Source organism: Lynx canadensis, chromosome F2 (genome assembly GCF_007474595.2).
Source record: "Lynx canadensis isolate LIC74 chromosome F2, mLynCan4.pri.v2, whole genome shotgun sequence".
NCBI classification, from domain to species: domain Eukaryota; kingdom Metazoa; phylum Chordata; class Mammalia; order Carnivora; family Felidae; genus Lynx; species Lynx canadensis.
The window spans coordinates 20,727,328-20,753,676 of record NC_044320.2 but is presented as its reverse complement, the minus strand read 5'-3'; the positions used below and the strand labels follow the sequence as shown (position 1 = coordinate 20,753,676).

The 26,349-nt window shown below is 39.0% G+C and overlaps 1 protein-coding gene across 2 annotated transcripts in view; it reads right to left on the bottom strand.

Moving 5' to 3' along the window:
• The window catches only part of SAMD12 (sterile alpha motif domain containing 12), a 389,352-nt gene that overhangs the window by 218,489 nt on the left and 144,514 nt on the right, over positions 1-26,349 (bottom strand). For both annotated transcript variants that reach the window (XM_032591935.1, XM_030304333.1), the window contains exon 3: positions 2,965-3,094. In XM_032591935.1, coding sequence (XP_032447826.1) covers positions 2,965-3,094 — 130 coding nt within the window. The remainder of the gene's footprint in view (positions 1-2,964; positions 3,095-26,349) is intronic.

Below are 26,349 nucleotides of genomic sequence, written 5' to 3'. Positions count from 1 at the left end.
CCTCACCCTGCCACCCCCGGTTGCTCATTTCCCAGTTTTCAGGATAATAAAGACAGACGAATTCAACACTGTTCATGTGTGTTGTTTTCACCAAAATCAGAACAGCACTTAGGAGAACAGCAGCAGCTATTCAGAACAGAAGCAGCATTCAATGCATGCTTCCCAGGACCACGAACTCCTTTCACAGCAACACTATGAGGCAGGTACTGGTACCATCCTCTTTTTGCAGATAAAGAAAGCTAAAGGGCACCAGTGACCTTCACAAGATGACACAACACAGCTGCAGCTCTGGGCTTCTACCTGGCACCTGTCAGCACTGCCGGCCCTCACCCTCAGTAGTCCACTGTTTTTTGGGGGCTGGCGACATTTGCTCTGTTACCATAGGTCTTAATTTTTCACAGACCTCTCTGTCCTGCTTATCACAGCCTAGTCTCCAAGGGCACGGAGATCCCCACAGCCTCCAGCATCCTAGGGCTGGTCACCGCGGGCCAGCTGCAGTCCCATCTATTATCTGACCACTTGGCGCTTGCGATCATTCAGGTATTTCACATTCATATTTGGAGAGGCGAGGCCCAGAGAACAGGGGAAGAGAGTGGCTTTCTGAGGCCTCATAGGTGAATGTCAAAAAGATGTGGGCCAATAGTTAATGTAAAATCATTCTCTCTGTTCCCTGAGTCCCCAATAATTTTCTGCTTTCCTTTCTGGCCTGAAAAAAGGCTGCCCTTAGAATGAAGAGTATGTTTTTAGACACATCCAGATGAGTCTTGACATGATAGCAAAATGCTGACATGTAGAAGGTGTCAAGAAATGGCCAACTTAGTAGTTTACTTAATATTATTTCATTTAGTCTTCATAACAACTCCTGCGGTCAGGTAGCATTATCATCTTTATTTTGGAGATGAAGAGGGAGGTTAAATAACTCAACCAGCTAAAGCAGCTTGCCTGGGATTTCAAGAAGGTTGTGGTTTACCAGTATCAGTGGCATTTCATGGAGACCAAATGTGCCACCAGAAGCAATGACAGGTGTATCTCATGTCCACACCCTCTTTCTTCAAGTCACTTAGCAGAAAGCCTTGGGAAGTGGTACCATTGACTCGGAGCACTGAAGCATGGGACCTTTACTTCTAAGGGACGTAATGCCCCTCCCTGAAAAACCATTATAAATGCCTCCCTTCCCTCAAGGGTATCCCATAGCGCCCGCCCATAATAAAAGATAACGCTACTTTCAAACAAGATCACGAATAAGGCTTTGCCTTTACTCTATCACACAGGCATTAAGAAACATTAAGCACACATTTTGGGATGAAGGCAACCATAATCAGCCAAATGGTTACTAACTGATTACTTAAGGGGTGGAAAAACGGACTCTGAGATGCTCTTGTATTGTTAAGGGAGGGCCAAAGAAAAAACAATTTGACACTTGGAATCTAAGCTAAGTTCTGACAGTGCCTTCAGAATTTCAGGAATTTCACCTAAAAAGCCATTTTATTCTACTTGGGGGTGGGGGGGAAGCAAAGTGAATTAATTAAGTACAATTTTAACACTTCACTCTCTGTTAACTACTCAGCCTGAGCTACACTTGGGTGTGCTCCTTAAATATTAAAACATTACCAATTTGGTCAGAAGGAATCTAGGAAAATCCAGCTCAGGATTTGAAAAATATTCTTTAGGGGCACCTAGGTGGCTCAATCAGTTAAGCGTCTGCCTTTGGCTCAGGTCATGATCTCACAGTTCATGAGATCGAGCCCCGCATCAGGCTCTGTGCTGACATCTCAGAGCCTGGAGCCTGCTTAGGATTCTGTGTCTCCCTCTCTCTGCCCCTCCCTCGCTTGCGCTCTGTCTCTCAAAAATAAACATAAAAAAAAAAAAGAAAAGAAAAATGTTCTTTAGTATTAGAAACCTTTTTTCCAAATGAAGTTTTTCGTATAATTCAAACATGTAAAACAGATATAAAGGGAGCTGGTTTAGTTGACACACTTATCTCTACCCAAAGCACACCCCATCCCGTTGGCAACCTTTAGCGCACCCAAGGGCTCCACGGAACACACTTTGAAAACCACCCAGTTTGGAAAGAGGCTTGGTATCCACAGTGCTGGGCTACTCGAGATCAAGTCACTTTCCCACTAGAGGATAGTCTTCTCTTGGAAAAGGGGAAGGATCTGGACTAGAATCAGGACTCCTCAACACGTTTTTCCTCTGAAGCGCAGTTTTAGTGCACAGAGCATGTTTTTCAGTCCTGTGTTTCATCACAGTGTTTGCAACGGGAGAGGGACAAGGGGAGGGACGAGGCCCATATTCATGCAGACCCTCAGGGTGGGAGGGGAACACAGGAGAAGTGTGAAGATGCCCTTGTTCTGATGGGCTCCCACGGCGGGCCCTATGGGCTTCTTCTCACCCAGCCTGTTCTCCAATCGAGAGACAGGATCCTAAGGGCTTTTACAGTTCATTATACTGTCATGGTTTCTGCTTCCAAGTGTCTCTTGACCTTCAAATATAATACTCAGAGCCCCTTGATGTAAATGGAATCTTCATTTGTGCTTTGAAGGTATTCATCTCAGGGACTGTAAGTTAGTATTATCATATTCACCTCAGAATTTTCCTGTTTAGAAATCTTTCCTACTTAGAACATCAAATACTGATCCCACAAACCCAGATAATTTGGAAGACTTCCTTTCTTTTCTCTAGGATTGGTACACATTTTCTCTAGAGTCCCCCACCCACCCCCTTAGCTTGACTCCCACATACTTGTACTGAACCTGCAGAATCCAAGCTTCTCTAGAACTTCTTATGCTTATTCAGTAGCATGGTTTGCATGGGTCTGGAATCCATTCTCCTTTTCAAGTAAGCAAACCCATGCCAGAAAATTTCAGCAGGGAGATGCAGTTCATTGTAAGGGTATGGGAAAGGCCACCGTGATGGGGAGAGAAAGAGGGAGTAAAATATTTTGGATGCCGCATACTTTACCAGTTATGTCATGCTGTTTGAATGACTCACTGTAGATCTGATACTGATTCGGACAATGTTTCTTCAACCACTTGCAGACATCCTGCTGAGTCCACAGAGCCACTGGTTTTGACAGCTTCACTGTAGCCGACTATAAATGAAGAAGGAAAAGGTTAATGTCAGCCCCATGTCCAGAAAGGCACTACTGTTAGAAGTCCTAGAGGGTGTGGTCAAGGCTACAGGCTGGAATCCCTGAAGGTAAGTATCTGGCTCTTTTCCTCCTAACCTCTATAGACCTTTTCCACACCCATGAAAACCAGAAGAAAAGGTCTAGGTGGAAAAGGCCATGAAAATTATACTTATTCTCAAGTTATCATCTCCACTGGAAAAAGTCCCCAGGAAGTAGTGTTTTCTGACAAACACTTCAACAGTAAGACAATGCTGTTGCTAAGCATTTAATTAAATTTTAGGGGTGAAATAGCTGCCCCCAAGTGGCCTTTCTTTGTACTCCACAAAAGTGTCCATTTTGAGATCTCTAGGGTCTAGTGCAACACTAGCCCTGGCAGGTGCTAATAATTATTTCAGGAACGAATGTTATTGGATTTAGATACCTACGTACTAAAGAGTGCACACTGGCCTGGGAGTGGTCCTGTAAAGTCTAGGAATTAGTTATGCCACAGCGGGGAAGCAAAAAGTCAATTCTGCCAGCATGTGGAGAATGGTAATAAGATAATGGGGTGGCTAAACCTGATGTAGAAGCCAACTAATTAAGGCCTTTTATTGCTCAACAGATCTTTCAGGAAGGGGTTTATGAAACAAAACAAAGGTGTGTTAGGACCTAGCCTTTGACAGAATTCATTCATCAATTAATGTGCAAGAGCTCTGTGCCAGATGCCCATCTTCCTCATGGATCCTAACAACTTGACTGGGACAAGATGAAAGCTTAGTTTTTTTATAATTTTTATCAGTATTTGTCAAAAATCTAGGATTGTAATATAGAAAAATCTTTAAAGGATATTGGGCAGCACCCAGACCTGGTCAATGTCATTGACCTTCTCACTAGGGATCATTCACTTTTACTTCTCTTTCAATCTTTCAGATTAAGGCAAAAAGAGAGCCTCAATTTTGTAGGACTGTGATTTAATATCTTTCGAATACCTGCTAACATTTCTGACAAAGAGGGCATGCTTTGCCATTACAACCTTCATCAGAAAGCAACACACCTAGCGACTGTTCAATTTTATTTTTATTATATTTAAGGTTACTTTTGTATTATGGCAAATAAAGGCAAAAAAATTTTTATTTTCAGTAGAAATATCTAGTTTGCTTTTATTTATTTTTAGTGTTTATTTTTGAGAGAGAGAGAGAGAAAATATGAATCTGAAGCAGGTTCCAGGCTCTGAGCTGTCAGCACAGAGCCCAACGTGGGACTCAAACCCACAATCTGAGAGATCATGACCTGAGTCAGACACTCAACTGACTGAGCCACCCAGGTGCCCCTAGTTTGCTTTTAAAACAAATTTGAGTTTAAAAACCGTTGGTCAATTAAAAAAATGAAGGGAATGAACAGTGATATAGATGGTAACAAGATACTAACAGAAGTCACATGCACGTGATTCACATTTGTGAAACACAGTGCTCAGGTGTTTCTTTTTTCTGTTAGTATATTTCCAATAGGATTCTTTGGGCCATGACTTACAAAATCATCACAAGCAATAGTTTTTACTTTATGCTAATTTACTTTATAATTTTGTCTTTCACTCTTATTGTGGTAGATTATATTTCTCAAGGATGACTTTATACATGTACATATATACACATCCATACACATATATCTGTTCTTTATTCATTGTACTTGATATTCCTACACTGATATTTGGGGTTGATGTTCTTTTTCCTTGAATTTTGGCAAGGTCTGTAGTGGTTCTGGCCAGTGGAGCACAGTGGAATTGATTGACTTCTAAGGCAAGGTCACCAAAAAGATACAAGTTCTGCCTGGCTCATCCTCTTTGGCATTCAGCTTTGGAACCCAGCCACATGCTGTGGGGAAGCTCAGACCATGTAAAGAGATGATATGTAGAAATTTTGGCCAATCCCCAAACTGATGTTTCAGCTGACAGCCAGCACCAACCAACCATCAGACAATGAGTCAACAAGTTGCAGATGATTCCAGCCATCAGTCTTTGAATCTTCCAGCTGAGGCTCCCAGACACCAGGATGCAGAGACAAGCCATCCCTGCTGTGCCCCGAATGAATTCCTGACTCGCGTAATCCATGAGCATCATAAACCATTGTCTTTCATCACGAAGTTAAGGCACCATGTTCTATAATGCTAGTAACAATTACAATAGTAAGTTATATGCTGGTGAGGATGTGTTACAACTGTGCTCTCAGAATGCCCTGCATTTATGAGATGCTATGCAGCCATGATGAATAAGTGAATGGATTAATGAAATGAACCCAGCAGTGAATTTCAAGCATAGCGTTTTGCTGCTTTCCACCGACTGTGTCTTGCTCCCACGTGGCTCCTAGTCAAACGTGTCAGCCTCTTCCTTCCACACCCCATATCCCTGAGTCACAGGCTGCCCACCATGGTCCCTCTAAGCTCCGTATGCACCCGTATCAATTGTTCTAATTTTGATGAGCGAGGAGGGCCTCTGGGGGGGTTGGTGCAAATGCGTTAATGTTTTGTTGTTTGGTTTCTTATTTGCTCGTCATTCCCTCTTTTCCTTTCCATGATGAGGAAACTAGAATTTTGGCTCTTTTAGCTAGAAATGCACTACCATCATGTTTTACAAGTCTGAATCTGGCTCCTTCCTGCTCTAAAAATTTTTCTGCAGATTAACTGAATGAGTTCATAACTGACACATCATTACCCTGAAACCCTTTACAAGTTTACTGCAGGTAAAGCTAATCACATCTTTTGAAAACTCCTATAAACCAATTATAGGACAGCTGTAAATTAGGAAGGGAAAGACAAGAGGGTGAAGTTGCTTATATATCAATATACTAAATTTCCTGGAAGAGCACCTTTAACTTGCTCATTTCTTAGGAAACAGAGGCCCCTTGGCACAAAGTAAAGCCCCCTCAACTGGGCTTCAGGTCGAGATTAACCCATACATGCCAAGTGAACTCAGGATGCATCCCCATCAGCCCCCAAGTATGCTTTTGTTACAAATTATCCCTTTGTCATAAATTCGGGTGTTCTGAGGCTAACATGCAAGGAGGTGCCTTGCTTTTCCTTCAGAATATACTCTTACTAAGCAGTAATTTGGTATCACTTGCTTGGACGGCAATATACTCAATGCTTTAGGCACAGATTTTTAAGACTGCAGGAACCTACATAGATCTGCCTCCATGTCAACTGGCATAAATAAAATGGGGAGGGATAAAGATTCCTATCATTGGGCAATTGCTTGTCTCTTCTTAATCAGATAGTGATAAAAGCACTGGCCCCATTTATTAGCCAATTCTTAGCCTTGGCTTTATTATGGAATTATTAATTTGTCACACATTAGTTGGTTAAGAGCTATAAAGACTCCACTTCCCTCAGTATCCAGCTGCTTATGGATTCTCAGAGCCGACTTCATTTTTTCTGCCTGAACTGCTCTTTGCACAGCACCCGGGTGAACTTCAGTCACTTCTCCCATCACGATTACCCCATCCCCAGTAGCAACCAAATTTTGGAAGTGCATGCCATAACCTAACTCTTTTAAAGAGCTTACACTTCCATGTGTCATTTGGAACAACAATGAGCATATGTCAAACCCATGTCAATCTTCTTACCGCATCATCCCACTAGGAGGTACAGAGTCGTCAAACCTAATAGCTCCATAGTGATGTTTCAACCGCCCTCCTTTGCTCTGCTATACTCACAGCTTACATGCAACTCCAGCCCCAAGTTTTCTGATATGTTGTTTCCCTCTCCCCACCCCCGGTGGGAGCCAAATCCAAAACAGTTCACAAAACAAATCAATAGTGTTTCATATTTATTAGAAATAGTAATTAAAAAAAAAAAACAAAAAACGAAACACCTATCCTGCCAAAAGGCAAACGTTAAAAAAAAGATTTGCCCTAGTTCCCTTTCTCTGGGCTCAGGTCTACCATACCATTCTCCAGGATTTACAGCCCTGGTGATTTTAGTTAGTTTTGTTGCCCTGAAAGGAGCCAGAGGCAGTTTGTTATCTTAACTGCAAGCATTGTGATACCAAACAGAATTCCAGGCATTTCCTCTCCGAATTGGTCCTGACCTTTCTGTAGAGATGCTGAAAGTGCACTTCAGACACTTTTAGGGTCTATTTTACAAGGAGGCCTCACTTGATGCGAAAGACACATCCCTGAGGGAAAATCTGTTTGCAAATTACTTTTGGCAAATGATTCCTCACCTTTATTCAACAATTTCAGTCTATAGTTCTGGTTTGTGCTAAAATGGAGAAAACTCTTCAGTTTTAAGTTCTTTAAGGTAAACTGGAAGCTTTTCTAAGTTACAAAATAATTAAATGCTTTAAAGAAGAAGCTTGATAGTGAAAGAACATATTACAAAATGCTTTTCAAGTTAAATTTTGTCATTTGATGATCCCTCAACTTACTTGTTTTGTAATATAAAATCTCTTTAATTTACTAGGTTTTGATTTATAAGAGAACACTACAACCTAAAGCTCCCAATGGTTGTAGACACTCAACTAGGAAAGCTTACACAAGGCCGAGCGGGCCGACAGGGGAAAAAGTAGGCAACGCGTAGATTGCTGATATGTACTGGCAGGTCGGAGTGACTGTTGTGCCCAAATATCAGCAAGTGGCAAACACATCTGCAGCATCTCATTATAAACAGGTGTTTGCAAGCTCTCAACATTGCCTCTTCTCTTAACCAGCCTGCAGTGATTTTCCTTTAGATGCTGGTCTCCTCTTTCATTGGTTTAACCACTGTGTAATCTTACTCAGGACTGGAAAAAGGAATGACAAGGTGGAGGAGGGGAAGGACAAACATATACAACAATCCATTTGCGTCTCCTTTAACAGCTTCTGAAGCTCATTCACCCCCAAAATGGATCCATGGGCTACTTCACAGAATCCTTGGCTCTGAATGAATTGATTTTCAAGTACTAATAATGCCCTCTTCCATCGCCTTAACTCTTTCACGCAAGGAGCTGGTTAGAAAGTCGTAATGGTTATCTCTTCTATCCTATCCTGTTCACAGTGTAGCTTCTGAACTCCACTTGGTCACTTTCTTAGGTTTAAACGAAAACGTGATGAATGAACCTCTTAAATTTCATGCTTCTCAACGAGAAGGCATCTCACTGCTGGAAAGTTTACAGTAAAATCTCTTAGATAAATGCAAGGTAAATATATGTCATGTTATTTCACATTTTTCTGTCTTTAACCATTGCTTTAACATCACCTCAACCATTCTGTGCTTCCTCGTTTCCGGTGTTTGTCTCTTCTAACCAGTGTAGCATCCCTCAGTAGCAGTAATGGGTGAGCAACTTTAGGAATTTTTCCAAGTAAACAGAGTGGCATTATTAGTTTCTCCATCTGTTCTTCACATGGTATCTGCTTTAGACCTTTCGATTTCCAGTCTCCTCCACAGGGCATGGTAGCTTGTTAATATTTCCTTCAAAAGGCAGTATCTCAAAAGCACTGACTACAAAAAGAAACACAGTATTGAAACCCAAACTTACCTACCTTCTGTCCTTTCTTTTGCAAAGTCAGATCATTGGCTTACACTGAACTTAGCAGAAATCTACAGTTTTGGGTCTTCTTCAAATTAACTTCTGTCAAAGTAGGGGTTCTCCTTTCCTGAAAGTAGATTCTTAAGAACTTCAACTTTATTTTGCAGGTTTCAGTGCATCATTGGGAATCCTTATTAACCAGTGTATTGGTTGTTCTCCCATATTTGTACCATCCCTGTAGACACAAGCCCTTTGAGGTGCTCAAAAACTTTTAAGATTATAATAGGATCCTACAATTAAAAGTTTGACAACCATTGTTCTAAGACATCATTATAGTAGTGTCATTAAAATAAAAAAGAAATTGACCTGATATAATTTTCCCCTTAATTTGCCCATATTGAATTTTAGTGATGGCTTTTTTCACTCCTAAATCCTCAGAACCACAGCCTCACAGGAACTGAAATTTTGGAGGACTCTACATAGCCAGTAGGTTCAAGTTTAAACCTAAGGCAAGAATCCAATCCACTTTAACACATCTAAAACGGTGGTGAGTAAACCAGGGCTATGATAAATATATCAAGATATACATGTGTGTTAACTTCTTGGATAAAGACCAATGTTAATCCCCTAATGGAAAATAATTACCATTCTCTTTTTTTAGAGCTATACAAAATTTGGAAAAACAATGATCTAGGTTCAAGATTCTCCCTGAAAATTTGCAGCATCAGCAAAAGCACCTGTGAAAAGGGTTATTCCACTGCTAATAAGCTCTAATAGGTTAAAATGTTATTTTTGTATTGGGGTGCCTGGCTCAGTTGGTGAGGTGTGTGACTCTTGATCTCAGGGTCGTAAGTTTGAGCCCCATGATGGGTGTCGAGATTACTTAAAAATAAAGTCTTCAAAAAAATTTGTGTGTGTTGAAGTCAAAGTCAGGCTTCTATGCTCTCACTGATTGTGAGTCCTGCCTTTTCAGTAATGCAAGACAAGTCTCCTTACCACCCAATGCACTGATTTCCATTCCACACATCATACTGGTACTCTCCACTGGGTATCTTGCTTTATTATTTTTTTTAACCATGGTATTTGTTGATGAATCCCAAATTATGTTTTCAGCCCAGTCTTCTCTCCCCAAACTAAGAAATTATATATACCATCCATGACCTCAAAGTTTCATCTGCAGATCTAGTAAACATTTCAAATTCATCATGTCCAAAACTGACCTCCTGTCCTTCTTCTCAAAACTAAACTTCTCACCTCCTCTAAGAGAAGCTTTATACTTCATGTTGCCATAGCTCCAAATCTTAAAATCACCATACACTCCTTTCTCTTGTATTCTACACTGAATCTATTGGCAAAACCTAAGAGGTCTACCTTTAACTACATCCAGACCCCAATCTCCTTTCATCACCCACACTGACTGCTACAATTTTGATCAAAAACACAGTCATACCACACCTAGCCTACTTCATCTAGGTGAGATGCACCTAACAGATCATTCTGTTTTTCCCTTGTTTTAAATCTTTGAAATGGCTTGCAAAGCCTTAAGCCATCTGGCAACCCAGTATCTCTGATGGACTCCTTTACTACCTTTATATACTGCTCCCACTACCCTCACCTTAATGCTGCTGCTTATAAGTGCCAACTCTCCTCAGTTCGTATGTTGCTTGAGAGGCTCCAGAGCCCCGACAGTGACAGTGCTAATTCCCTCCCTTCTTTCAAACCTTTGCTCAAGTTCTACCTCCTCAGTAAGTCTTACCCCGATCTTCCTATTTAAAAATGCAACCCTCTTCCCTCTGGCACTTCTGATACTTATTACACTGCTCCAGTGTTTCCTTCTCAAGAGCAAGCATCATCTACGGTACTATGTAGCTCACTTATTTCGTCTGTTATCATCCTCATCTGTCTCTTCCCACCCGCCTGCCATCTCCACAAAGGCAGGGATCTTTTTTATTTCATGAAGAGTCCCAAACTTTAGAACAGTACCTGGCACACAGCAGGCACTCAATAATTATTTGTTGAACGAATGAAGAACTGTCTGGTCCGTCATCATATATCACAGCTCCTATATCCTTGAGTGTCAGAAAGATGATTCAAGTCCCAGCTGTGCTCTTGACATTCCCAGGTTAGAACTACAACAGCCTTTTCTCCAATTAGATTTCTCTTACACTGAGCCAAATATGCAGAGACATTCTAGCAGTATAATTCTTAGCAAGACAGCTCACATTTCTGATTCTCGATTTTTCTTTTCCGATTGACACAGAGAGTGATGTAACGAAGCAAGGTTGGCATTTGGAATCATGCGGACCTAGACTGAAGGTTAGTTGTGGCATTCGCTAGCACGGTGACCTTGGGCAGGTCACTGAACCTTTCTAAACATGTCCCTCAGTACACTGAAAATAAAACGTAGCTTGTCATTTGTGGAGATAAGAAATAGTTTACTCAAAGCACTTTAAAGGTGCCTGTCACATACTATGTGTTCAGGAAAGTGTATCTTCTAATCTCTCGCATGTCAGTGATATGCTGCCCTGCTGGAATTCGCAAGCCTTGCTGGGGAAGCAGCCATGCAGTACAGCAGACAGAGGTGATCCCTGGAGTCCAGCTGACCCGAGTCGAGTTGCAGGCGTTGGGAGGTGGTGGTAAGGTTAGTGAACTCAAAGGAAGATAGCTGAAGGAAAGGAAAAGTAGTAAAAGGCACCAGTAAAAATGGCATGCTTAGGAACAAGAAATGAGAAAATGTAGGAAAAAAGAAGAAACCTGGAGAGGCAAAGATACCAAATTAGGAGAGTCAAAGGGATGGTCGCCTTACTCAAATCCACTTTGCTGCAGCCAACAAGCATCACTTCGTGTTTTCCCATGATAGGTCATGCCAGTGGTTTCCCTGACGCTCAGAACCAGCTCTTCCCTGTCTCCAGGAACAGTCATGCACAACATGTCCCAATGCCATGCCAAAGATACTGTCTGGACTCCCCAGGCACCTGATGGAACTATATATAAAGGCGCACCATCGAGATGCATACGCTCTACTGCTCACAAGCTGTGAGGTGGATGCCTGTATGTCATGCTGGTGAAGATCTGATTTCCAAATGCATGCTGCTGGGCATAAGAGTTTCTAACATTAAAACCTCATGGAGGGGTAAACAGGCATGCGCAGGCAGTCAATAGGAAATGAGATGTCTGTGGCATCCTGGATGGCTGTTTATCAAGGCCTGTTCTTCCTGTAAGCCCAGAGTGTTGTGCTTGTTAAGAGAAACGTGGAGGGAGAGGATCACAGTGTACTTGGTGTCTGCTCCATCTCAGTACAGAGGAAAGCCCATTGCTCACCTGCCCAAATGCGCACACCCTATGGGAGGTGCTGTGCTGCAAGGTACAAAGGCACAAATACGCTCTGAGCATGTGCCTGATAGAGCAAAACCCCGTGCGGATGTTGGATGAGTGAAAGCATGCTAAAACAAAAAGGAATGTAAGGACCAGAAAATGTTCATGAGTTCATATTTCTAGGACAATTCCTTTGGAGTAACAATGTGGTGGATTGATACCAAAATGTCCTAAGTACAAAACGACTCTCTGAATACAGCTGGAGGTCCATTAGGCACAAGGTGGCATGTTTCTCCAAGTCTTGACTCTGGGGGTGGGGGTGGGGGTGGGGATGGAAGGGGAGCAGTGTGACCTGCTTTGATCAAAAGTTAAGGCACAGGTGATGATGGGCCAGGTCTGAGGGGAGTTCTCGAGAGGTCTTTGGGGCTTGTGCATGCTTTCTTGCTCCTGTGAAATCATTGTAAGAACATGCCTGGCCAAGTCTGACCATTTCAGGCTTGGTAACATGATAGAAGAGCTTATTATGTCATTCCAGACAGAACATTAGATTCAATTTTATAACAGCATATAGGAAGAATTGTTCTAAGCAGTTTAGATAAACCATCTTTAATCATCCCAACAACCTATAAAGTAGTTATTGCTTTCATCTGACAGAAGAACAGGCATAGGACATTGAAGTAACTCATGGAAGGTCACACTGCTGGTGAACTTCAGAGCTGCATTCAGTCCACATCTGCAATAATTCCAAAGTCTATGCTTATTCCATGACATCACTCTAGTTTGATGAACATGCGAGAAAAAATGAGGCTCATGAGGTCACTCTGGCTTCCTGGTCATAGGGGAAAAAAAGACATGAGCCACCTTATTGAAGTTCCTAGTGCTAGTTTGCTTCCTTAATTGAATCAATTAAGATCAATCTGTCAAAAGCAATCTTGCCTTTGTCCTAACCTGGGTATGCCTAGGGTAGAGCTGGGATCCACACCAGTCATCAGTCCCCCAGGGTTCTTTCCACTCTCTTCATTATGGGCAGCAGCACATTGTCTGCTCTATACAAGAAGGCAGGACTAATCACAGTCTCTCAATTACATCGCCAGCAAAATGTGAACCATCTTACAAAGCTGTTGTAAAGGTAAAATGAAAATCAAAAGGCTGAGTAGTGCTTTGGATCATTTTACAGAAAAGAGAGGGCTGATGGTTCTTGGGAAGTTGGGGCTACCATACTGTTGACACTCAGAAAACAAAGGCACTAAGAAAATACAGTTCCAATTGTATTTAACAGGGCAGGGACACTGGGGTTTGGAGAGCCTAAAAACTCTAGACTCTGTTAGGGTAGAAGTCAGTCTGTGCAAAGCTTCCAATTAGTGCGCTTGGGTTTTAAAAGTTAAGCCTACATAAAGGGCAGCTACTCTCCAGTTCCATGTGACTTCTTGGTGGCAAAACAATTTGTCCCTATGTTCAATTCGGCCAAATAACAGTTCAATGGGGGTTGTTATGTACTGAAAGTTTGTAACCTCCAAAATACGTATGTTGAAGCTCTAACCCCCTGATGTGACTGTATTTGGAGTTTGGGTCCTTATGAAAGTAATCAAGGTTAAATGAGGTCACCAAGTGGGGTCTTGACTCCATAAGACTGGCATCCTTATATAAGGAGAGACACAAGAAGGCTCTCCCTCCATCTTGTGAGCACATGGGAAGAAGGCACCTATCTGTAAGCCAGGAAGAGAGCACTCAACAGAATTTGACCATATTGGGACCCTGATCTTGAAATTCCAGCCTCCAAAACTGACAAAATACATTTCTGTTATTTAAGCCCCCTAGTTTATGGTACTTTATTACAGCAGCCCAAGCTAATACAGGGCCAAACTCTGGTTCAGAGAAACTGGTGAACTTGCAAAATAGTCTGACAATCTACAATTGATAGAACTTGGAAAATTTTACTACATATGCTTAATAAAGAAGAGGATAAAATGGAGGGGAGATAAATTATAAGACAACAGAAGAAAATTTCTTTATACATTTACATTTACTTTTCAAATACTTTTATGCAATTAAAGGAAATCTTAACCTAGGATTGATCTCCTTAACACAATTACATATTTATAAACTGTCTTCCTAGAATCCATGTCCCTGCACATGTCTTTATGGCCACATGACCCTTGTAACAAAAAAATTCTATATCCTTATTTAACAATTTAAATAACTTTTATGCTTCTATAATCATCCTGTCTATCCCTAATCTTCTTGCTATCAAAGAAAGCATGCACAGAGTTTTAAAAAAAAATTGAAACAAAAGGATGTAGAGTGAAAAACACCAGTCTCTTGTCCCATTTTTCTCACTGGAAACGATTATTTCTTCAAAGCAGCATGCACATTATGATCAAACTCAAACCTGTCCTTTTTTTCCAACCCTAGCTGCACATGAAGGTTTCTCTCCTCAGTCTCCTTAATTGGTCAGACTTAGAGAATTAATTATCTTTGGATACTCTTAAGAGAATGATCAGGATTTGGCACATAATATGCTAGCTTCCTTAATCAGGATGATTAATTTTAGTTCTTAATTGGTTATTTTTTGACCCTTAATATACTTAAATCTGTATGATTTTTCCATATAAGGACTCCTCTTTGTTTTCATTCCTCTTTTGTAATCGATCATCTCCTTCCATGTTCCACCTTCTGTCATTTGCACTATTATTTTTATATTGTCAAGGATAGCAGCACATATTTTCTATCTCTATCAGATCTGCTATGTCATATGGATTGATTCAAAGTTAAAAAATCAATAAGTAGCATTTACTATATTGCGACTGTGTAAAAATACTGTTCAGACGCTGGGCCAATTATTCTAGCTTTCATTATTTTTTCTTGTATAACATCCTCAGCTGTCCAATGTCATATCCGTTCAGAATCTCAAAGAAGTTTCCTAAGACAAAAATCAAATAGACTTTTTCTTACATTCCATCAATTGCTTCAATTCATGCCACCATTTAGTTTGCTTTCCCCTCATGTCATTCATACTTTTCTTTTATATTAGAGGTCAGTAAACGATGGCCCCCAGGACCAAATCCGGCCCACTGCATATTTTTATATGGTCCATAGGCTAATTATAATGTTTTTTATATTTTAAATGGCTGAAAAAGATCAAAAGAATAATACTTTGTAATGTGTAAAAATCATATGCCACTCAAACTTCAGTGTTCATAAAGTTTTACTGGAACACAGCCTTGCTCATTTGCTTTTATGCTGCAAAGCCAGAGTGAAGGGTTGTGACTGAGACCAAATAACTGTTCGCAGAACTTAAAATATTTACTACCTGGTTCTTTATGCAAAAAGCTTGCCTACCCCTCTTCCACATGGTCGGACACGTTCTCAATTTCACCTGCCAAATCATCTACTAAATTGTAAAATTCCAAAATTGTGTTTTAATTTCCAGGAAATGTCTTGTTCTCTGATGTGTTCCTTTTTCAAAGCATCTGGGGATTTTTTTTCCAGTGGATGCAATATTGTTTTGAATTTCTTTGAGGATACTAATTAACATTTTTTTAAAAGGAGGGTTGGTATTTCTCAAATGTTCTCAATGTGCATATTTGATTTTATCTGTAAGTTAAATATCTGGTTTACAGATTTATCAATTAAAAAAAAAAAAAAAAAACTAGGCAATAGAGACCAGACTTGGATTTCTTGTGCATCTGAACTGGGCTTGTTGCCCGAGTGGCCTGTTACTCAGAATGCTTCCCAAATGCCACAACGAAGAGGACATCACTCTGGAGAGCGGATATACAAATATGCTTCAATTCAACCCAGACACTTAAAACTTTTTAGAAACAGACTCCCCCCTCCCCCCCCCCCCGACACACAATCATCTGGCCAGTGGGATCTGTTCCTACAAGCAGAAGGCAAGGCAAAGACTGATTGACATTTTTTACTTGATCCCCATTTTATTTAAAAAAAAAATTATATTAAAAAAAAATGTGGCAGGTGCCACATTGTCAGTGGGGAGCCTGATGTGGGACTGGAACTCACAAACTGACCCAAGCTGAAGTCAAACGCTTAACTCACTGAGCCACCCAGGTGCCCCGATCCCCATGTTATATCCTGTTTCTCACTCCTGTCCCCAAGTCTAGAGCCTCTTGGAGATTTTATCTTCAAATCTACTGATGTCTTCTCTTCCATTCTCATTGTTACTACCATCTTATATTTCTTTACTACTTTCAAATGGTGTTCAGTGGATGAGGAAATAGACACCTGTGCTGTCATCTTGTATGTGCAATCTCCACATTTATTTTTTAAGTTGTTACCATGATATATTTTATCCATACAAAAGAACATATTTCCATATTCATGCACATACTTGTATTCCACTGAAAAGCTAATGTCTTGCTCATTCCTCTACTAGTAGACATTTATGTTGTTTCCAGTTTTTTGCCACTAGTTTGAAAACCCTAACCTCCCTGTCCCCACTTTTGTCTCATTCCATTTCTCTGTTCTCTTCAAGAACATCTTGAAAGAATTGCCGGAGGTCATCTGTTTCAGCACTGGGTCATGTCACTTTAGTTGGCTTCCTTTCCTGCTCTTCACCAAGCATCCTCCTGCCACGGCCGCTGAAGCACCAGAGCTGCTAGTTCTGACAACACTTCTTCCAATGTCACCCTTCCCTTCACGTGGCCGCTTAGTAACATCTGACACAAGGAGACTCACTTTGTTCTTGAAGTACTTTCTTCTCGATTCCATGTATCTCACTCGAATGGTTTTCTTTCTTCCTCATTAGCTACCTTTTTGTTGCCAGGTTCTTCCCTTCTGATCAAACCCTAAATAGTGTGCTTTGGGGTTTAGCCCTGGTACCCCTTCTACTCTCTATATTCTCTCCTGTGGTAACTTCAAGTCCCTTTGTCTTTAGATCCTGTCAATAAGTCAATGATGTTCAAATTCATACCTCTCCCTCAATAGATCTCTGTAATTTGACTCATTTATACAAGGTGCTTACCCGATAGCTTACTCAGACATCCAGTAGGACTTTCAAACATAACATGTTCCAAAACAGAATTCTGATTTCCCTCAATTCTGTTCTACTATAAGTGTTTCCACATCTTGGTAGATACTGACCAAAAGCCCAATAATCTTTTCATCCTTAGTTTTCCCTCTCCCTATTCCTAATACATAAATACATCCGTCCATATAACCCATATAGAACTGTTGTCTGCAAGGAAAAGGTGTCCAGGATCCCAACACTGATCACCACCTTTACCACTTCCAACCCAGTTCAAAAGGCAATGATTTCTCACCGAGACTCCAGCAAAACTCTCCTGCCCAAATCCCCAACTTCCACACTTGCCACCTATAATCTACTATCCGTAGCTTCAGAGTAAAATTTTAAATATGTAGGTCTCATTGGGTCCTTTACGGTCTTTTTCCACTTATAATAAAATCCAAATTCCATCCTCCAGTCTGTAAGGCCCTTTCTTCATACGTCTCTGACTCTTCTTTGCCTTGGTTTTAATGTTCCAAGACTAAGACATGGATCCTATCCTACTTTAGCTTGAATGAATGCAAGCTAGCTCTTCTCTCACATGTCCTCATGACTAGCTTTGGCTTGTCATTCACATCTCAGTTTAAATGTCATTTCTTCAGGGCTATCTTTCCTTAGCATAAGATAGTAATGGTTCCCCGTGATGTTTTTAACTTATAGCCTTGTTATTATCTGATAGTTTTACATTTACTTATTACTACAATATTCCCTATAACTAGCACCTACATACAAAAGAACTATTCTTTAACGAATGAACTATAAAGCAAATACAGTAAATCTCTATCGTCTGGACTGATTTCTTGATGATAGGATACATCAATTCTAGAAAATGACAGAATCATTTTTCACCTTATGTTTTTCATAGCTTTAAAAAATCTTTCCTAGCTTAAAAAAATACTTTAGAATCACAGCAACATTCAGTGGGAGGTACAGAGCTTTTCCACGTACTTCTGCCCTAAACACTGTCTCCCTCATTATCGATACAACAAATGTACCTCTCTGGTGGGGAATAAGTGATGAACCTACACTGACACATCATTATTACCCAAAGTTCATAGTTTATGTTAGGGTTCACACTCAATATTGCACATTCTAACAATCTGGACAAATGCATATGACATGTATCCACTATTATAGTGTCATAAAGAGTAATTTCGCTGCCATAAAAATCCTCTGTGCTCGGGAAATTCATCCATCCTTCCTCTCTAACCCCTGAGAACCACTGATATTTTTACTGTCTGCATAATTTTGCCTATTCCAGAAGGCCACACAGAGTTACACAGTATGCAGCTTTTTCAGATTGGCTTCTTCCACTTAGTGATATGCATTTAGGTTTCCTCCGTGTCTTTTCCTGGCTTCATAGCTCATTTCTTTTTAGCGCTGAATCCATATTCCATTGCCTACATGTACCGCAGATTATTACTTTTTAATTTTACTTTATTTTTTTTTATTTGAGTAGAGTTGACACAGTGTTAGTTTCAGGTGTTCAACATAGTGATTGGACAAGTTGGTACATTATGCTGTGCTCACAAATGTAGCTACCATTTGTCCCAATACATTGCTATTATGATATCATTGACTATATTCCTTATGATGAGACTTTTATTCCTGTGACTTATTCATTCCATAACTGGAAGCCTATATCTCCCTTTCCCCTTCGTCCATTTTTCCCATCCCCCCCTCCCTTTAGCAAACATCAGTTTGGTCTCTGTATTTATAGGTCTAATTTGGTTTTTTGGTTTATTTCTGTTTTTTAGATTCCACTTATCAGTGAAATCATATGGAATTTGTCTTTTTCAGGTTGACTTACTTCACCTAGAATACTACCCTCTGGGTCTATTCATGTTCTCTCAAGTGGAATAATATCATTTTTTATGATGGCTGTGCGATATCCCATTTTGTATGTATACCACGTCTTCCTTATCTATTCACCTACCGATGGACACTTAGGTTGATTCCATATTTTGGCTATTGTAAATAATGCTGCAATAAACATTTCATTTTCTTTGGACAAATATCCAATAGCAGAATTACTGGATCATATGGTATTTCTATTTTTAATTTTTTGAGGAACCTCCATAATGTTTTCCATAGTGGCTATACCAATTTACATTCCCATCAACAGTGCACAATGGTTCCTTTTCCTCCATACCCTCCCCAAAACTTGTTATTTCTGTCTTTTTGATTTTAGCCATTCTAACAGGTATAAGGTGATCTCTCATTGTGGTTTTGATTTCCACTGCCCTGATGATGAGTGATGTTAAACATCTTTTCACATGTCTGTGGGCCATCAATAGGTAATTGAAAAAATGTCTCTTCAGGTCCTCTGAACATTTTTTAACTGGACTGTTTAGTGTTTTTGTTGTTGTGTTGGTTTGTTTGTTTTTTCTGATGCTGAGTTGTGGTATACCAACCCCCAAATATATATATCATTTCCAAATATCTTCCCATTCACTAGATTGCTTTTTTGTTTTGTTGATGGTTTCCATTGCAGTGCAAAAGCTTTTTATTTTGATGCAGTCCCAATAACTTATTTTTGCTTTTGTTTTCCTTGCCTTAGGAAACATATCTAGAAAACATTGCTATGGCAGATATTAGAGAAATTAGTGCCTGTGTTCTCTTCTAGAATTTTTATGGTACCACAGTTTTTAAAAACCCATTTACCTTCTAAAGGACATATTGGTTGTTTTCAAGTTTTGGCAATAGAAACATCCATGTGCAAGTTTCTGTGTGGACAGAAGTTTTCAACTCCTTTGGGAATATACTAACTCTGGTGATTGTTAGATTATATGGTAAAAGTATTTTTATTTTTCTAAGAAACTGTCCAACTGTCTTCCACAATAGCTGTACCACTTTGCATTCCATGATCAACAACTGAGATTTCCTGTTGCTCCACATTCTCACCAACATTTGGTATTATCAGTGTCTAATTTTTTGGCCATTTTAATGGCTATATAATGGTATCTTGTTGTTTCAATTTTTATTTTCCTGATGGCATAATGTGAAACATCCTCTCATATGCTTATTTGCCATCTGTGTATGTCATTTACTGGGGTGTCTGTCCATGTCTTTGGTCTAATTTTTGATAGGGTTGTTTTCCTATTGTTGAGTTATAACAGTTCCCAGTATATTATGAATAATGGCTCTTCATTTGATATGTGTTTTGCAAATATTTTTTCCCAGGTGGTGACTTGTCTCATTCTATTGATGGTGTATTTCACACAGCAGAAAGTTTTAATTTTAATGAACTCTAATTTATCAATTACTGCTCACATGGATCATGTCTTTAGTGTGTCCTATCTAAAAAGTCATAGGCAAATCCAAGATCATCTGGCTTGTCTCTTGTTAACTTCTAGGAATTTTATGATTTTGAATTTTACATTTAGGTTTGTGATCCATTTTGAGTTAATTTTTGCAAAGAATATAAAGTTTTAGTGTTTTTTTTTTTTTTTTTGCATGTGGATGCCCAGATGTTCCACAATTTGTTGAATAGACTACCTTGTCTCCATTGTATTGCCCTTACTTCTTTGTCAGTGATCAGTTAATTATATTCATGTAATTCTACTTCTGGGCTCACCATTCTGTTTCACTGATCTTTTGTCTATTCATTCACCAATACCACTCTGTCTTGATTACTAAAACTTTATAGTAAATCTTGGATTAGGGTAGGGTCAGTCTTCCAACCTTATTGTTCTTCAATACTGCATTGGCTATTCTGGGTCTTTTGCCTCTCTCTCTAAACTATAAAATCTGTTTGCCAATATCCACTAAATAACCTGCTGGGATTTTGACTGACATTGTACTGAATCTACATATCAAAGTTAGAAAGAACATCTTGATGATATCAAGTCTTCCTACCCAAGAACATGGAATATCTCTGCTTAGTCTTCTTTGATTTCTTGATCAGAGTTTTATAGTTTTCCTCATATAGATCTTGTACTTATTTTGTTAGATTTAACCTAAGCATATCATTTTGGGGGGTGCTAATATAAATAGTATATAGTGTTTTTAATTTCATACTCCACTTGTTTATTGTTGGTATATAAGAAATTGACTTTCGTATATTAACCTTGTATCCTGCAACCTTGTTATAATGCATTACTAGTCCCAGAAAATTTTGGGGGCTCAATTATTTTGAACTTCTACATCATTTTCACTTATGATATCTGTCAATAAAAACAGTATTTCTTCTTTTTAATCTGCATCCCTTTTACTTCCTTTTCTTACTTCATTAGTTAGGACTTCCAGTATGATGTTGAAAGACAGTGGCAAGAGAGACTTGTCTTGTTCCTCATCTTAGTGGGAAAGCTTTGAGTTTCTCACTTTTAAGTATATTAAATGATGCCTTTGTAGATATTCTTGATCAAGTTGAGAAAGTTCCCTGTTTTTAAAGTTTGGTGAGAAGTTTTATCATAAATGGGAATTGAATTTTGTCAAATGCTTTTTCTACATCTATTGATATGATCATGAGACTTTTCTTCTTTAGCCTATTGTTGGGGATTACAGTAATTGGTTTTCAAATATTGAACAAGCCTTGCACACATGAGATAAATCCAATTTGATCATGGTATGTAACTATTTTTTACATTGTTAAATTCGATTTAATAATAGTTTGTTGAGGATTTTTGCATCTACGTTTGTGAGTGATATCGGTCTGCAGTTTTGTTTTTTTTTAACGTTTATTTTGAGAGAGAGACAGAGTACATGCATGCAAGCAGGCAAGGGGCAGAGAGAGAGGGAGAGAGAGAATCCAAAGCAGGCTCCGTGCTAACAGTGTGGAGCCCGATGCAGGGCTCAATCTCATAAAGTTGACATTGTGAGCTGAAAGCAAGAGTCAGAAGCTTAACTGACTGAACTGCCCAGGCACTCCTGTAGTTTTCTTTTGTAATGTCTTCATCAGTATTGTTATTAGGGTAATGCCTGCCTCATACAATGAGTTAGGAAGTGTTCTCTCAGATTTTATCCTCTAAAAGAGTATGTAGACAACTGGTATAATTTCTTTCTTAAATGTTTGATAGAATTCACAGTGAAACCATCTAGGACTAGTGCTTTGTTTTAGAAGGTTACTATTATTTAATTTTTAAGTAGATACATATAAGCCCATTCAGCTTGCCTGTTTCTTATTGTATGAGTTTTGAGTTTTAGTAGATTGTCTTTTGAGGAGTTAGTCCATTTCATCTATGCCATCAAATTTATGGGCAGAGAATTATTCATAGTCCTTTATTGTCTTATTCATGTCCAGGGGACTGGTAATGATGTCTCTGCTTTCATTTCTGATATTAGTAATCTGTGTTTTTTTTTCTTAGCCTGGTTAGTGGCTTATCAATTTTATTGATCTTTTAAATGAACCAGTGTTTGATTTCATCGATTTTGTCTATTGATTCCTGTTTTCAATTTAGTTGATTGCTCACTAATTTTTACTATTTCTTTTTACTTTGGATTTAATTTTCTCTTCTTTTCCCAGGTTCCAAAGGTGGAAGTTTAGATGATTGGTTTTAGACTCTTATTTTCTAATTTACGCACATTTAATATTACCATTTTTCCTTGAACTATTTTCATACTATAAATTTTGATATTTTGCTATTTTCACGCTCATTTAGTTCAAAACATTTAAGATTTATTTTTTGACCCATGTGTTGTTTAAAAGTGTCATTTACTGTCCAAATATTTTGTGATTTTCCAGATATTAATTCTGGTTACATTTAAATTTAATTGTTAGTTTAATTCTCTGATGGTCTAAGAAATCACCGTATGATTTCTGTTCTAATTTTCTTAAGGTGTGTTTTATGGCCCGGAATGTGGTCTCTTTTGGCAAATGTTCTATGGAGCTTGAGAAGAGTGTGTATTCTGCTGTTCTTGAATGAAGTATCTATAGATGTTCATTATATACAGTTGATCAGTGGTATTGTAGAGTTCAACTCTATCCTTACTGATTTACTGCCTGCTGAATCTGTCCATTTCTATACACAAGTCTTGAAATCTCCAACTATAACAGTGGATTCAATCTATTTCTCCTTGCAGTTCTATCAGTTCTTCCTTACATGTTCTGATACTGTTGCTAGATGCCTACACATTAAGGATTACTATGTTTTCCTGGAAAACTGATTCCCTTCCTGTTATATAATGCTCCTCTTTTACCCTAACTCTGTTTGCTTTGAAAACTGCTTTGAAATTAACATATCTATTCCTGCTTTCTTTTGATTAGTGTCAGCATGATTTATCTTTCTCTATTCATTTACTTTAAATCTATGTGTCTTTATAAATAATGTGGGTTTCTTGTAAACAACATATAGTATGGTCTCATTTACTGATCCACTCTGAAAATCTGTCTTTTAATTGTGATGCATTTAGACCCCTGACATGCAAAGTGCTTATTGACATAGCAGAATTAATGTATACCATATTTGTTACTGTTTCCTATTTGTTGCCCTTGTTCTGTGTTTCTATTTGTCTTCCAGTTCTTCTCTGTTTTTTTTTAAATATAAGTACACTTTAAATTTTTTTCCTTCTTTTTTAGTTTAAATTTTAGTTAAGATACAGTGCAATATTAGTTATAAGACTAGAATTCAGTGATTTGTCACTTACATACAATACCCAATGCTCTTCACAAGTGCCCTCCTTGATACCCATCATTCATCTAACCCATCTCTCCATCCACCTCCCTCCATCAACCCATAGTTTGCTCTCTGTCATTAAGGGTCTCTTGTGGTTCCTTTCCCTCTCTTCTCACCCCCCTTTCCCATATATTCACTTATTTTGTTTCTTAAATTCCACACGAAATTATATGGTATTTCTCCTTCTCTGATTGGCTTGTTCTGTTTAGCATAATACATTCTAGTTTCATCCACATCACTGCAAATAGCAAGATTTTATTCTTGTTGATGGCCGAGTAATATTCCATTGTATGTATGTGTGTGTGTAGTGTGTGTGTAGCGTACACATACACACCATATCTTCTTTATCTATTCATCAGTCGATGAACATTTGGGCTCTTCCCACAATTTGACAATTGTTGATAATGCTGCTATAAACAGTGGGGTGGTGCATGTACCCCTTTGAATCTGTATTTTTGTATCCTTTGGATAAATACCTAATAGTGCAATCGCTGGGTCATAGGGTAGCTCTATTTTTAGTTTCTTGAGGAACCTCCATACCATTCTCCAGAGAGGCTGCATTAGTTTGCATTCCCACTAACAGTTCAAGAGGGTTCCCCCTTTCTCCACATCCTTGCCAACACTTGTTATTTCTTGTGTTGTTAATTTTAACCTTCTTATACGTGTGAGGTAGTTATCTCATCATGGCTTTTATCTGTATTCATTCATGTGATGATGCGTGATCTTTTCATGTATCTGTTAGCCATCTAGATGTCTTCTTTGGAAAAGTGTCTACTCATGTCTTCTGCCCATTTTTTTCTTTTTTTTTTTTAATTTTTTTTTTTAACATTTATTTATTTTTGAGACAGAGAGACACAGAGCATGAACGGGGGAGGGCCAGAGAGAGAGGGAGACACAGAATCTGAAGCAGGCTCCAGGCTCTGAGCTGTCAGCACAGAGCCCGACGCGGGGCTCGAACTCATGGACCGTGAGATCGTGACCTGAGCGAAGTCGGACGCTCAACCGAATGAGCCACCCAGGCGCCCCGTCTTCTGCCCATTTCTTAACTGAGTTGTTTCTTGGGTGTTGAGTTTGATAAATTCTTTATAGATTTTGGATACTAATCTTTTATCTGATATATTATTTGCAAATATCTTCTTCCATTCTGTGGGCTGCCTGTTTTGTTGACTGCTTCCTTTGCTTTACAGAAGCTTTTTGTCTTGATGAAGTCCCAATAGTTCATGTTTGCTTTTGCTTCCCTTGTCTTCGGCAATGAGTCTAGTAAGAAGTTGTTCTGGGCAAGGCCAAAGAGGTTTAGCCCATGTTCTCCTCGAGGATTTTAATGGTTTCCTGTCTCGCATTTAGGTCTTTCAACCATTTTGAACTTATTTTTGTGTATAAGAAAGTGGTCCAGTTTCATTCTTCTGTATGTCACTGTCCAGTTTTCCCAACCCCATTTGTTGTTTTCCACTGGATATTCTTGCCTGCTTTGTCAAAGAGGAGTTGACCATATAGTTGTGGGCCCACTTCTGGCTTCTCTATTCTGTTCCATTGATCTATGTGTCTATTTTTGTGCCACTACCATACTGTCTTGATGACGACAGCTTTGTAATATAGCTTGAAATCAGGAATCGTGATGCCTCCTGTTCTGTTTTTCTTTTTCAGGATTGCTTTGGCTTGTTGGTGTCTTTTGTGGTTCTGTGAAAATTTTACAATTGTTTGTTCTAGTTCTGTGAAAAATGCTGGTGGTATTTTGATAGGGACTGCATTAAATGTGTAGATTGCTTCAGGTAGTATAGACATTTTAACACTGTTCTTCCAATCCATGGGCATGGTATAGTTTCCCATTTCTTTGTGTCCTCTTCAATCTCTTTCATAAGTCTTCTATTTTCAGAGTATAGATCTTTTACTTCTTTAGTTAGGTTTATTCCTAGGTATCTTATTGTTTTTAATGCAATTGCCAATGGGATTAATTCCTTGATTTTTTTCTGCTGTTTCATTATTGGCATATAGAAATGTAACAGATTTCTGCACATTGATTTCATATCCTGCAAATTTGCTGAATTCATGTATTAGTTCTAGCAATTTTTTGGTGGAGTCTTTTGGGTTTTCTACGTAGAACATCATGTCATCTGCAAACAGTGGAAGTTTGACTTCCTCCTTGTTGATTTGGGTGACTTTTGTTTTTGTTGTCTGCTGAGGCTAAGACTTCCAGTGCTATGTTAAACTGTAATGATGAGAGTGGACATCCTTGTCTTGTTCCTGACTATAGGGGAAAGGCTCTCAGTTTTTCCCCACTGAGGATGATATTAGCTGTAGATCTTTTGTATATGACCTTTATGATGTTGAGTTATATTCCATCTATCTCTACTTTCTGAGGATTTTTATCAAGTATGGGTGCTACATTTTGTCAAATATTTTTTATGCATCTATTAACAGAATCATATGGTTATTATGTATTAACATGGATAACATTGATTGATTTACGAATGTTGAACCAGCCATGCAGCTCAGGAATAAATCCCACTTGATGATGGTGAATAATTCTTTGGATGCACTGTTGAATTTGATTTGCTACTATCTTGTTGAGAATTTTTGCATCCATGTTCATCAGGGATATTGGTCTGTAAGTCTCCTTTTTAGTGGGGTCTTTGATTTTGGGATCAATGTAATGCTGACTTTCTAGAATGAGTTTGGAAGTTACCCTCCTATTTCTATTTTTTTTGTAAAAGTTTGAGAAGATATTAACTCTTCTTTAAATGTCTGGTGAAATTTCCCTGGGAAGCTATCTGACCCAGGACTCTTG